Source organism: Taudactylus pleione, unplaced genomic scaffold (assembly GCF_031769625.1).
Source record: "Taudactylus pleione unplaced genomic scaffold, aTauple2 ptg000203l, whole genome shotgun sequence".
Classification (NCBI taxonomy): domain Eukaryota; kingdom Metazoa; phylum Chordata; class Amphibia; order Anura; family Myobatrachidae; genus Taudactylus; species Taudactylus pleione.
The window spans coordinates 1,986,273-2,001,506 of record NW_028284605.1 but is presented as its reverse complement, the minus strand read 5'-3'; the positions used below and the strand labels follow the sequence as shown (position 1 = coordinate 2,001,506).

The 15,234-nt window shown below is 40.2% G+C and overlaps 1 protein-coding gene across 26 annotated transcripts in view; it reads left to right on the top strand.

The window, feature by feature from the left end:
* The window catches only part of MYO18A (myosin XVIIIA), a 350,017-nt gene extending 338,740 nt beyond the window's left edge, over positions 1-11,277 (top strand). For 19 of the 26 annotated variants that reach the window (XM_088477745.1, XM_088477743.1, XM_088477741.1 and 16 more), the window contains one exon: positions 9,261-9,350. Coding sequence is in view for 6 of the 26 variants with exons in the window: in XM_088477757.1 (XP_088333883.1) it covers positions 9,261-9,408 (148 nt within the window). In the remaining 20 variants the exon portion in view is untranslated. Of the gene's footprint in view, positions 1-9,260 lie in introns of all 26 variants that reach the window. The other 7 variants (XM_088477757.1, XM_088477755.1, XM_088477756.1 and 4 more) reach the window with 2 other exon arrangements.
* The last annotated feature ends 3,957 nt before the right edge of the window (positions 11,278-15,234 follow it).

The window sequence follows — 15,234 nt, the reverse complement described above, 5'->3', positions numbered from 1 at the left end:
TTCACTGTGTTTGAAAATGACAGAAGCTGATTGGTTGGTACTTTTATCTCTCTCCGAGGCTTAGTACATCTACTCTAGAATCAGGCGACATTCTATGAATATATAGGGGACAAAGGGAAAGGAGGATCCTGAGCTCTGAGAATCACGATGGGTTGACATAGATTTAATCCACAGTAAGTAAATGATTTGACGTAGTGGAAGGGTATAGGTTTGTGGAATGTGGAAACAAGAAGAAGAGGGCTACTCTAACTATGTATGAATTAAAATGTAACATTTATTAATGAAATCTAAGAATGCCCGTATCTGGACTAAACACGTACATATATCATAAACAAACACAAATATCAAATTGTATAAATAAAATCACTTATTGCTTCCAGAACAAAAGGTTACCTATATCAGGCGAAATATTGATAGAATTGTTTTTGTTATAATGTAGTCATATACTCTGACAGCTATTATGTCTTATTAACTTATAATACAGTGTCCTGATCTAATTATAGAAGAAATAAGTTGCACACACACAAACTTTGGGCATTGAAGTACTTCATATGACAAGTGAAAGCATACAGGCACACTTCATGTCCTTTATTTACGGCAGAGACATTGCACAAAATTCTGGGCTGTTTTAAAACCCTGTTTAAAGTGTATTACAAGATGCTGACATAAGTCACTGCTAACTGATTTATCAAATTGATTATGTATAGTACCCAGAGAAGTTTAAAGCTGAAACAAAATGTAAGCTAACCACAGCCTGCGGTAATGGGGGAACTCGTACCCTGCATGTCCCCCTGGATTTACAATAAACCAGCCCCAGAGCTGTTAATTAGGACAACCATCTTTCTCTTTTGAGGGAGGTTACGTTTTGTATGCATTCCCATGAGCAGGTAGATACAATTTGGCTCATTTCACTTCTAATTAAGATATATAATTAAGGTATGTTAAGTGTACTAATGAAATGTCGACCTTTATAATATATTAATTGATATTTCTTGCTTATAAATTAGCTTCTCTCTAGCAGTTTGGCAAATATTTGGATTAGCTATAAATAGCAAAGCTACTAGAACTCGAGTGTGGACGTGTTTACGTAAGCACGAGCAAGATTAACGCAACTCTTAAGAACCACTCTTGATGAACAACAGATGTGTTCTTACACATCTTTGCTGCAGCTGCACTAAAAAGCTCATCTCGGGGGCCCGGGCCCCTGAGACTCTGCTAGTGCCGGGCGTCTTTTTTTTCTGAAAATGTGTCTAAGTCATAATGCAATGTAACTGGGATGCACTGGGAAACTATGCTGAGTAATTTGATGTGCAACACTTCTATGTCTGTGTGCGACTGAGTCCCTGAATCTGTATACGAAGGTCTACAATGTAGTGGCCGCAGTATTTTTCATTACAAGTTCCGTTGTGCTTCATTTACAGACTTAGGTGCACACAGATATACAAGTGTCACATATCAAATCAATCAGCGCAGTCTGCTGGTGCGTTTTTCTTGTATCACATTGCGCCTTTTTGGTGCAAAAGACACCTGACGCAGGGACATTTCAATAGAGGAGGGGGCCCGTGTGTAGTCTCCGTCACTGGCCCCTGCTCTCAGTTTGTCGGCTGGCAGCACACTGAGCGCAGCGCGGCACTGATAGACTCTGGGCACTAAAGTGTGCCCAGAGACTATAACGCATTCGCAGGTCATCTGGAAAATGGCAGCAGCGGACATTTTCCAGACGTTTTTACAGCGCTGACCCCCACGCCAACGTGGGACTCCGGAGACGTAAATATAATATGTGTGTAAGGTGGCCGGTGTCGGCCCCCTGGACCTAGGGGCCTGTGTGCACCGCACACCCTGCACCCATTATAAATACGCCTCTGGCCTGACGTTAGCAGAGTAGCAAGGGACCTGGCGGCTCACTCGTGCCAGACAAGTCGCACTGCGTGGCGTACTGAGGCTAGATGTATGAGAACACATCTGTACAACTCCGATGAGTCCTAGCTTCATCAGGTATCCTCATCATGGTCTATTTGTCAGGCACCATAAAACACTATAGTGCCGGTGTGTTGGTGTTACATATCGTATATAAAAACAGAACTAGTTGGCCAAGAAGATGCAGGCAGTAAGTTGAAGTTTGTCCATGCATGCTCTATAGTGTCAGAGTGAGATACTATATGAAGCCATCATGATGTAGTCGAGTAATTACATGTCACCATGAAAGGTGTCTATTGATTAACTGCTTATACAGTACGACTCTCTTTCGGCAGAATAGTTCAATGATAATAGATTACAATTTCATACAATCATGGTGCTCACCACATATTGCATCAGATCAGTTTTCTTTCTTTAACCCCTTCAGCGCGGAGGATGAGTGGGGCGTCACTTTTAAAGTGATTGGAGGTGTGCATATAAAATAAAGAAGCATATTACATTGGCCCCACCAGTTATGACCTTTACTGGGGAATATGGGCGGCCAGGGAGAAGGCACACAAGCAGAGAGATCGCATTTGTAAAATAAAAAGCTGCAGATCATCGTGCAAAATTTTCATGGAAACTCACGTTTAATTGAATGAGACCTTAGAAGCAGTCAGGAGTGGTCTCTGGTGGTTCCTGCTGCTGCCTCTCCTCTCTTGTTCTTCCTACTCTCTTCACATCTAAACAATAGAAACGTATGTAAGGCAGGTGGTGCAGGTAGTGATGTGGGATAGGATCTTATAGCACCTGCATGTAGTAAAAGGTCATCTATGCAAAGATGAGAGCAATAGTACCTGTTACAAACCTTGGTAAAACAGCCATTCCACATGACAGCGACGTATGGAAACATTTCTATATAAATGTTATAAAGAAATAAATTGTTGTTGTTTTTTTTATAAGTGTGCTAGGAAAATCACATGGAGTGCTTTATAGGTTGCTACCGGGCTGATGTTTTTAGAAAGTTCAATAAACAGTATCCACCATGCCTTTTGTTAAACAAGAGCTGTCAATTAACCTATGTGGTATAGTTCCCTATGACAGATGACTGTGGGTGAGCACAATTAGTCATTGTACTTGTAGCCTGGAGAAGTTGCTTGTGAGATATGGAACATATACACTGTTGGCATTTTACATGTTCTGTCAACCTGCAAGCGCCCGGGCTGTGCATGTTCATTTAGGAAAATCCTCGCAGGGCAAGCTGCAAATTCCCTGACACATCCTTTGTTTTTCAATCTCCCTCCGCTCATTGATCTGGATTAATACTGTAGCGTGCCTGCAATTTGCACAACTTCAACACAATTTGTTTCTGCCTGGAGGGTGCATTTTGGAGCCGAATAAAGATTCATAGGGGTAGAAAATCAGGAATACAAGGAGGGAGGGGACGCGAGTGCATGTATAAGCAATTACTACTGTAGCTCTCAGCTATCTCATTGGAAACTTTCCTCAATGCCTCCCTGCGGATTCTCCACTGCCTCTATCAACATTAACATTTTCAGATTGCAGAAGCATTATACATAGAGGTTTTTGATAAATACAATGAGAAACACATTTATGTGGCCAAACGCTAGAAGCTTATGGAAATCCTAATAGTGAAGAGAAGAATAGACTTCAGCATTTGTAGGGTTAAATATATTAGTTGAAGAATGTAATTTGCATCTATTAAATGGATTAATGTCCACAGCCACATTATGATTGAATGGTAGCTAAGGGTACTTAATGATGCTGTTTCTCCTTCTGCATTGTGCAACTGCACAGGATCTGCAGGTCTGGATAAATAATTGGTGATGGTGGCAATTCATTAGAATTGATGTAGCGCATTAGTGGTTTAACTGGTTAGTGCTCACTAGGACACATGTAGCTTTGTTAGGATGTAGCCTATAAGTGTCATTTATGAAATGAAAAATAAAAACATCCTCATTTCCACTTTATATCAGAGGTTCCCAAAGCCCACATTTGAAGAATACTCATGCTTGAGTACAGGTGACTTAATTAGAACCTCAGTCAATTTAATTTAAACATCTGGACTCAAACATGGATATCCTGAAAACCTGTAGTGTAATGTCGAAGTTTAGGAACCTCTTTCGTATATGCTTAGAAGCGCGTATGTGCCTGCATAAGGCAAATAACGTCCTCTTGAACTTAATGGTTGATCACCAATTCCTGGAGACAGAGGGGCCTATTCATTAAACCTAAAAATTCTCTGGAGATAATTAGGTTTAGAACTCGCATGGAGTTCTACCTAATTATAGGTGGAATTCATCATTCCATCTCTCCATAAGTATCTATTCCGAAAAGCTGTCATCTTTGCGATGACAGCTTTTCGGGAAATAGATACTTTTCCCTGCCTACACTACCTTATCGCATCTGGAAACAGTGCTGCGCATGCGCTGTTACATCTGTAAAACCAGCGCATGCGCAGCACTGCCTACAGATGCGTTAAGTTTGTGTACCCCCCCTCCGCTCACCTCCCCCGCCCCGCCGACTTACCTGTCCGCGCAGCAGCCTCCGGCTCCGTCCTGCTGGTCTGTCATGTGGTCTCCCAGCAGACCACATGACAGATTAGAAAAAAAAAAACCTTTTTTTTTTTTTTGTCTAAACTTTCTTGTGCTCTGCTGGGGAGCACACATGTCCAACCAGCCTCCGGAGCCTGAGGACGGAGCAGAGCGCCGGAGGGACTCGTTGGGGGACCTGCACACGCGGATACAGGTAAGTTTCACCTGCTATTCGCCACCTCACAGTGGCGAATAGTAACTGCATCAAATTGAATTTGATGAATACCACAATTTCCACATCCCCATATTAATGTATGGGGAGTGTGGAAATTAACGCAGGGGAACTTAGCAAGGAGATATCTGTGATATCTCCTGTGCTAAGTGGCTACATGAATACCAAAATAACGTTATTTAAGGAAAATGTCCTTAAAAACGTTATTTTAGTGTTGATGAATAGGCCCCTTATAGTTTAAGGAAGTATAAAACTCAAAATAGCTTCTGCTATAAACGACTAATCTGGGAACACCAATTTAAATATGCTTTTCCCATACCATGATGTACATTTAAATTAGGGGTGAGCGGGTTCGGATTTCTGAAATCCGAACCCCCCCCAAGCCCCCCCGATCTGAGGCCGATCCGAGTCAGGCTCGACTTTTCCCGCCTGACTCGGATCTGAAATCGAGGCAAAACGTCATCATCCCGCCTTCCGGGTCTCGCGGGTTTTGGATTCTATATCAGGTACCCGCGTCGGCGCCATTTGCTCGCTCGGCTGTGGACAGTGAAGAGGGAGGGTGGGAGTTAGGGCTGGCTGGGCTGTGTAGTGTAGTGCAGTGTAATGTTGTGCTGTGCTGCTGTTGTCCATAGGGGCTGTGTCCACTCCTCCAAAGTCCATAGGGGTTGTATCCACTCCAAAGTCCTGTGCAGTGTCCCAGTCCTAAAGGGGTGCTGTAGTGTTGTCCAGGGGGTGCTTTGTCCATCAGGGGTGCTCTACTCAAGGGCAAAAAATAAATAAAAAAATTCTGTGTTTGTGAATTGTGTGCGTAGTAGCCGCACGTGCATCAACAAAGTAGCGCCAAGCGTGCGCCTGTGTCATAAGTAAAGGGCAGACTGGCTTGTCCGTTAAAGGGTGCTGTAACCTCCAAAGTGCACTCCAAAAAAAATACAAATATATATTTTTTTCTGTTTGTGAATTGTGTGCGCAGTAGCCGCACGTGCATCAACAAAGTAGCGCCAAGCGTGCGCCTGTGTCATAAGTGAAGGGCAGGCTGGATTGACCGTTAAAGGGTGCTGTAACCCCCAAAGTGCACTCCAAACAAAATAAAAAAATATTTTCTGTGTTTGTGAATTGTGTGCACTGTGGCTGCACGTGCATCAACAAAGGAGCAGCGCCAAGCGTGCGCCTGTGTCCCATAAGTCTGTTAAAGGGTGGTGTAACCCCCAAAGTGCACTCCACAAAAAATAAACAATTTTTTTTTTCTGTGTTTGTGTGCGAAATGTATGCGCAGTAGCCGCACGTGCATCAACACAGCAGCAGTGCCAAGCGTGCGCCTGTGTTATAAGTCAAGGGATGATTTGGACATCTGGTCCGGACTGAAGGACATGCCAACAATTTCTGACATGTCTACTGTCACTGCATATGATACTGTCACCACTGACAGAATGGTGGAGGTATTATTTTCTGTGTTTGTGAATTGTGTGCACTGTGGCTGCACGTGCATCAACAAAGGAGCAGCGCCAAGCGTGCGCCTGTGTCATAAGTAAAGGGCCGGCTGGCTTGTCCGTTAAAGGGTGCTGTAACCCCCAAAGTGCGCTCCACAAAAAATAAAAAATTATTTTTTTTCTGTCTTTGTGAATTGTGTGGGCTGTAGCCGCACCTGCATCCTCAAAGCAGCAGCGACAAGCGTGCGTCTGTCAAAGGATTACATCAGTGACAGCATCCAAGTAGGCATGTCAGATAGTCCGTACCTGTACTGGCAGGAAAAAGAGGCAATTTGGAGGCCCCTGTACAAACTGGCTCTATTTTACCTGAGTCCCCCCCTCCAGTGTGTACTCCAAAAGAGTGTTTAGTGCAGCCAGGAACCTTGTCAGTGAAAGGTGTAGGAGGTTGCTTCCACAAAATGTGGAGATGATGTTCATAAAAATGAATTATCAACTCTTCAAGGCCTCCATAACGTACAGAGGGACCTGTGGTGGTGGATTCCAGCGGGGACGAATTAATACTCTGTGAGGATGAGGATGTACACAACAGTGAAGAGGGTGAGGAATCGGTGAATGAGGAGGATGAGGACGACATCTTGCCTCTGTAGAGCCAGTTTGTGCAGGGACAGATTAATTGCCAGCTTGTTTTGTGGGGGCCCAAACGAACCAATCATTTCAGCCACAGTCGTGTGGCAGACCCTGGTACTGAAATGATTGGTTTGTTAAAGTGTGCATGTCCTGTTTATACAACACAAGGGTGGGTGGGAGGGCCCAAGGACAATTCCATCTTGCACCTCTTTTTTTTCTTTGCATTATGTACTGTTTGGGGCGTAGTTTTTCAAACTGCCATCCTGTCTGCCACTGCAGTGTCACTCCTAGATGGGCCGCGTGTTTGTGCCGCCCACTCGTGTCGCTTAGCATAGTCATCCAGCTACCTCGGTGCAACCTTTTGGACATACAAACACTATTGTGAGGTGTTCAGAATAGACTGGAAATGAGTGGAAATTAAGATTATTGAGGTTAATAATAGCATAGGAGCAGAAAAACCAACACATTCTGTGATTTTAGCTGTTTTTATGCTTTTTTAAAAAAAAAATACAGATCCAGAACCCAAAACACGGAAGGGTGGTTTTGGCAAAACCAATCCAGATCCAAAACACGAAGAAAGATCCAGATCCAAAACCAAAACACGAAAAGTGGCCGGTGCACACCCCTAATTTAAATATAATAGAAAATTTTAATTGGGCATGAGGCACATTACTGTGGCTGTTGCAAATTCTATCAGTAGAGTCACCTCTATATTGAAATAGTAATGCACAGTCCTACGCATATAGTCACATGACATGACGGGAGGGGAGCATTTAATTGGTGCATCTGCAGTTTTGCACATTCATAAATGTCCCTTTTATGAACACTGAAAAAATACAGTACAAGATAATACTTAAAAATGCTCAATAATATATATATATATATATATGACAAGGCTACGTTCACAGCTGTCATGTGGGCGAGCAGTGTAACATCTGTTGTTTTATCACCTCAAAAATAGTCACTGTAGCTCAAAAAATAACACAATTATTTAGCTTACACTGTAATGAGCCAATAATTTGTTCTTGGCATACATAAATCAAAATCAAGATTTGTATTTTATTTTTAATTGAAATATTTGTTTGCACAGAAATAATTTATTCCGTCTGTGAGAGCAGCTACTGTATATCGGGGCTAATGATAAGTTTGATGCATTTGCTGCCAAATTCAGCTAGGTGCAAATACAAATATCCAAAGATTGCAAGATGCGTGCATGTCTGCACCAGTGGCATGTCTACGCCAGATATACTGTACTTGCACCGATTCTTGTAGATATTTGTTCTAGCATATTGGGGCTCTGAAAACATGGCATATATGTGTCTTTGTGAGGATTTACTGTTCTTGGCCAACGTTAGACCACACCTATCAGTGGTGGCTCCAGAGGTGGGGCTGCAGCATATTCCAAAATTCAAATATGGGAGCCACACCAACTGCCAGTGAGTCCCGGGCCGACGCTGTTTGGCAGCATTTGGAGTGGCAGTTGGTGTGGCTCCCCTATTTGAATTTTGGACTGCACTGCAGCCCCATCTCTGGAGCCACCACTGACCCCTACCCTTCCCTCTGCTGCCTCTCCAGTTGCAAGCGTATTTGCCAACTGGCATAAGACCAACTCTGCATGAGTCCCATAGACAGTAATGTAGTATATAAACCTTTTTGTGATACATCTAGGAAACTGGGAGCATGGAATATCAGACATTTTGTTAAGTAAGCTATAAGTAGTTTAAATTTTACTACAGGTTTTGTTTTATGTATAATTTGTTTTGTGAAAAGATAAATCTCTGATCGGTGCTACTTTGTTACTATATTTAACGTATGAGCTGTCACCACTTTTTATGTGTTTATAAGAGGTAATTAATTTATATTATTTATACATAGGTGTAAAACCAAGACAAAACCTAATTGCTTGACGGGATGTATATTCACTCTGAATGTATACTCTTTAATGTGATAATGTAATTGTTTATAAGCAAGTTCACTTGTCACCTTGGTCACTCTTGGTGCTTTGCTTCTTCCTGGTCGTGGCAGCCCCGCCCCCTCATTGTGATGTCATGTGTGCAAGGGGTGCTGCTGGCCCAGGATGCATTTTCGCCCTGATATCAATTTATCAGCAGCTACTGTAGTGACATTACAGGGGTATGGGTCACTTCATATGTCACTAGTTCCTAGTTAATTGCTCAAAAGTATTCCTGTGAGTATTGGTCCAGCTCACAAAATGGCTGCCTCCTTAGTGTATGACAATTACACATTAAAGAAAAAGACACAAATGTATATTTTCGCATGCTTCTGAATACAAGTGACATTATAATGAAAATGTGCATACACTTACAAGAGAACCTACCGTTATTTATCTGTTTGTCATCTTTTTAGAACGAACGTCTATTGCGTCATAGATTAGTAAACTCTCTCCCCATGACCCTAACTGATGGTGCATGTTGTTCATTTGATTTATTATTGTCATGTACAATTGTTATTACATGACCTATGTTAGCGGTTGGAAAATGACACTGTCTTGTTTTCTCCCAGCCCCCCATCCTATAGGAAACCGCTAAGCTATGACAAATGCGACGATGAGCGGGACAACTTTGAAAGCACGTACCGATCAAAATATTCCCAAAGGAGCTACCTGAGCGACAGCGACACAGAAACCAAATCCTCTGAACCTTTATCCTAATTATGACGAAGGTGTGAGCAGTGCAATATTTAATAATGAGAGAATATTGTCATGGATTTGAGAAATGCAGGTTGTGTACATGTCTTTGGAACTATGTGTGTTGGCGTTGCGAGTCCAACCTGAAAAGAATGACATGCATCTCAGTACACCCCACTTCTGTATGGGTTCAATTCTGCATTTAAGGTTGCAGGTTCATTGGATTGTCTTTAATTCTTGCTTTCTAGAAGAGGAAATCGGATAAATTATTTTTCTGATCTGTTGTTTTCTGCATCTTGTTTTTTTTTGTTTAGTTCCTTAACACGTTGGAACAGTGGATTTAAATAACTGGGATTTTTCATTGTCCTGTCGTCTAAAATCTCCCTATTCTGTGTGTAAATACTAGCAGGACCGGAAGTCCCAAGTGCTCATTACAAATGCTGCTTCCACAGAGCCCCCAGCTGAATGGTGCCTTTCCTGCCATCTTGATTTAACCCTTTAGTGGGAGATCACATTGCAGTGCTTCCCAGATCCCTCAAAAGTGATCACCATGAATCTATTTACATATGTTTATTATGTATATATACTTTTTTCTGATTAAATTAAGATGAAAAAGACGGCAGGTATAACACAACAGATCTGGCTCTGGTGGGGGTCAGACATCAGAATGTGGATAGTGAACAGAAGCATCCATGGTATTAAATGTGCACAGTGCAATATGGGTAAGCAAACAAGCTTGACATCCTCACAATGACGACTGAAGCAAATATAATGAAATACACAGTATTCCTATAATTCATAGGTTACAACAGGAGACTACAAGAAGTATATGATATCGAAAGTTTTAATGCCAACAAATGTACACCCGTTATGGCCAAAGTAATTTGTGTATATATATATATATATATATATATATATATATATATATAGGATTCTTCTTTGCTGATATGCAATTCATGTAGAATGAAAAAAAAATGTTTCTGCACACAAGTACTTCAGCATGAACTATTACAGCTGTCTGGATTTTGCTTGTGACTTAACATTCACCATGCACCACAGTGTGAGTAGTCACATGCTTATTATTCTCAGAACACCAAATACTGTACTGTAGGTGTATTCTCTCATGACACTGCCTTGCCGCTACAGACAGAAGAAAAGTTTGGCATTTGCTTCAGTATCCTGTAAGACATTTTGCAGTAAAAGCGTACCCATTGCTTGTACATTGTGGAGGAAGACCTTATGAATGTTAAACCAATATTTACAAGAATGCAGCCTATAAAAGCATGAGGAGCCAGTGACATCACTGAGGCATGCGGCACTTAGTGTGTGGGTGATCGGTACACTTTAAACAGGATGGGAGAATGTCTGTGGCAGAGAATAAATGTTTTGGCACAGATTATACGTTGGTTTCTTATACTTTTAAAATGTCTTTAATAATTTCCAGGTACATTCTGTTTCGGTAAATGGTGCAATAAAAAAAAAGTACAATGTTGCTTGAGATAAAAAAAATAAATTCAAAAAATCCTCACCTGTATTTAATATAAAAAATGAATGGCCTTTTCAATTTTATTTTTGGTATGTAATATTTTTCAGGTCCAATTTAAGTGATTTTGGCTGATATTTTTATTTTTTTTTGCAAAATGAATTTTTTTATTTTTTTTGATCAGTTCCCTTGCATCCACTGCAGGCCTAGGTAATAATGTTCCTAGATTTGTAACTGCAGAATTAAATAAATTGTCCATGCATTAGGGAACCAAAAGTTGTGTATGTCCCTGGTGGAGCATCGATCCCACATGGTGCAAAAAAGGTGTTATATATCCATACTTCGGATATGCTTGAGCTGGAAATTTTTATAAATTGTTTGGAGTCAAATAAAAAAATTACATTAACCTGGATGTGTTTAGATTGTTTGTTTGCTGTATTTTACATCGCTGGTGTGTACATTCATTCTGGAAAATAAATTTTAAATAATAAATGCCAAGGGTGCAAATACTAATTATATCACGATATCTCAGATAGCTGGGGTTGTATTATTCTTCTTCTTATTCTACATTACCTGCAGATAGCTGTCAACATTTAGAGCAATTTAGTAAAATAGAGCTGCCTGATGGCGCGTGTTCCAGATGCATCCACCAATGTTTCAGGGGGGAGGGAGTTTTGGCTCTCCCACCTTCTGTGAAGACCTGTATTGTATGACATCATATTATTTATAAATGCGTAGGGAAGCTACAGCAAGTGACACGGCTACTGGGCATAAATGTGGGAATCTGTCTTGTTCAACCTCACCTCTTAAAGGCCCCTACACACTACCTCTTAAAGGCCCTTACACACTAGACAATATTTTAAGTGATATAGCCGATTCCGACGTATCAGAACGACAAATCTTCTCTACCTGCAGGAAAATCTGTCAATCTTGTTAATGATTCCCCTCAAATTGTGCAATTTGTACGCACAACCAAACGACCAGGTGATATGTACACAAATTTTGTCAAACCTTAGCGCAAAAATAGGAGCAGCCAAAAAATTTTCTTCCAGCGTTATCAGACTGGATACATAGATTACAAACAAATATAAATAGAAATTTCGCGCTCCAATGAAAGGATATATAAAAAAACCTTTGAAAATTACAATATTACCCTCTTTCTTTGTTCCAAAACAATTTCTTATTTCTTATTTGATCCTTGAATTTTCTTACAGGAGGGGGATTTTCTTTCCCGAATATGCAAAATAAAATTTACACAAACAAAAAGTCTTATAGTGTAGTAGGTTTAAAATAATAAGTTCTTTTAAAAGGATAGATAAGATGAGTCCCGGTATCAAAGCAGATGCTTTATGTGTCCGATTCTGAACAGGAAAATCACCCACATGTGATTAATATCAGACGGATGTGATGCTCACTTTGATGCTTACATATAACATGCCACTCCGTTTATATAAAGGTTTCTTTATCCCCGTGTTGTCTTTACAGATACCATTTAAAACACCTCGTGTAAATGACAATAGGTGTACGACTCACTTTAAATGCTTACATTAATCAAGCACTGTAAATTCCCATAACGGTTTCTTTAATATCAATCCAAAGGCAACCTCCAAGAATAGTACTCGAAATCCAAAAAAGTATTATTGGTTATTTATTGAGACTATTATCTCCAAGAAGTAATATCAAATACAAGAAAAATAACAATAAAATTCAGCTGCCATTAATAAGAGTAAACCATATCAGTACCAAATATACAAAAAAACTAGTCTGGGATACACCGAAGATGAACAAGGGGGCCCCACCGTTCTCACCCTGTGTTCCCAGACAGAGGTACTCAGGTTATTTTCTTTCCAAACGAGCAAGAAGCACCTCACCACCAACGCGTTTCGACTGTTCTTTAGTCTTTATCAAGACCTTGTTTGTGACCAGGTGATATGGTTACATTATATAGTTAATGATCTAACCAACAAATGATGCATGACATGTCGTTTGTTACATTGCACAGTGTGTATGAACTAGATTGTTTGTCTGGGAGTTCAAGGGAAATCGTTGACTACATCACATAATTTGAAAGTCGTCTACTGTGTACCTAGCTTAAGGCTAACGCTGTGCTCTCAAAACAAGCCAAAAATGTATTATACTGCGCTAATATACCTCTGTTGGGATATTAAACCATACATAAATTAAAATTGTATTTAATCAATAAATTAATCAATAAACAAAACATACAGATCATAAGACAGAAGTGCATAATAAGATATTCAAAAAACATCTATTTTCCACATTAATATTGGGTAATATTCATATATTCTAATTTGCATGTGAAGATTTATACACATAATATAGAATTAAATAAGTGGAAGTATATTATATATATAAATCTTCACATGCGAATTAGAATATATGAATATCGCCTACTAATAATGTGGAAAATATAAGATGGTTTTTTTTTTTTTTTAAACAATAATTTTTATTGAATTTTCAATTTTGTTTTTGTAAAGACATAAAAAATAAAAAGGGAGGATACAGAGAAAAGGGAAAAAAATAACAAGAGGGGAAATACAGGCAATTGTCAATCAAAATATCACATATAACTAAAAATCAAAACAAAGTCAGTGGATGATCTACACAGACAGTAAAAAAAAAAAAACACTCCAGAACTCCCATTATACTAACCAAAATATAGAACACATCCAAACTATAATATATCAATGTGTGGTTATTGAAAGACATGAATCCTTCATTATAAGATGTTTTTTAAATATCTTATTATACACTCATGCTCTGTATGTCTTGTTTATTGACTGTTTAATTTATTGAATAAATACAATTTTTTTTATTTATGCAGGGTTTAAAATCCCAACAAAGGTATATTAGCGTAGTATAATTACTTTTCGGGTTTTTGTGAGTGAGGTTGGCAAATACCTCTTTGTATATACTGCTGCAGTATTACCTGTACCTCCTATCTAATTAGCACTGGGTGATTCTATTTCACTCTGCTCTCAAAAGTCTGCATGTGCTCAGAAGAGGTCCCCACTTGGAGAAACTGGAGAAAGAACCTGTAAATCGCAAATGCATCACTGGGGCTGCAGTGCGGTCCAAAATTCAAATAGGGGAGCCACACCAGCTACCAGTGCTGTTTAGCAGCATTTGGGGTGACAGTGTGACTGAATTTTGGACACATTTGACCTTATTTTCTCCTTTACCACTAACCACCAGCGGCCTGTTCCCTACACTTCCTGTTCTTTTGAATGTACAGTGTCTGGCCCTTCTGCTACATTAGTGGGGAGCCAGATGTACCCCTGAAGTCATCTGTTCTCCATCCACAAAGCTACCACTGTGTTTTTGGTGATATAACTACATATAAAAATGGCCATCCAGATAAATATTTGCGCTGGAAATTAAAATAAGCATACCTCCCAACATTTAAAGTTTGGAAATCAGGTCAGTGAATGCCCCTGTACAAAGCAGACCTGATCATGTTTCCCGCTGTTGTGACTAGCTGTTCGGAAGCTTTAGGCATTCTACCCCTAAAAATACTCCTGCATTGCCAAGTGCACCAGTGGTGGCTGTGTGCGTAACACATATACCTCCCAAAGTCTGGGATGATAGGACAGTCCACAAGAAATATTGCAAAACGACGCATAGGCAAAGCAGACCATACAGAATGTCCTGCTCCAGCCCACTCTCTGCTGTCATACTGGGTTAAGTTATTTTTAATGATGCAGAATGGGGTTGCCAGGGGGAGGGATCTACACTACAGATTCAGGGGTCAGACATCGGATGATGACAAGGACATCTCTTTTTAAATGCAAGTAAGTGTTAAATTCCTCTAGCTGTCACTTTCATCAAGCTATAAATCTTATGTCACTGAGGACAAAGAATACTTTTTTAAATAAATTGCTAATTGTTATCCCATATATATTATGTATCACATTGCAATTCATCCCACCCCTATTTGCGTTCTTACCTGTATTTTTAAACATTGGTATACAGCAATATCTACCCACAGGGACAACTCGTCTGATATAAGCTGTCCCGGTGAAGAATTCACTTCTGAGTTTATGACCCAGTTGTCCTAATGAATATGAGAGGCTATCGGCATGCCCAAGTCACGGGATCTTCAGTGACTGGTGATTTTGTGCAAAAAAAAAAAATCATAGGGAAAGCCATCTATAGATAGTGTGGTCTATTGGCACAAGCTCTGTAAAGTTACACTTTCCGGAGCATATGGGCCTATCGCAGCCCTCTAGAATTCTAAGGGGCTTGCTGTGCTGTGAGGCGGGGCAGCAGGTATCTGACATGTGGATCAATGGGTATTGCATTTATGCTTTGATACATCCCACTCTAAATTTATATTTTAATGAGAC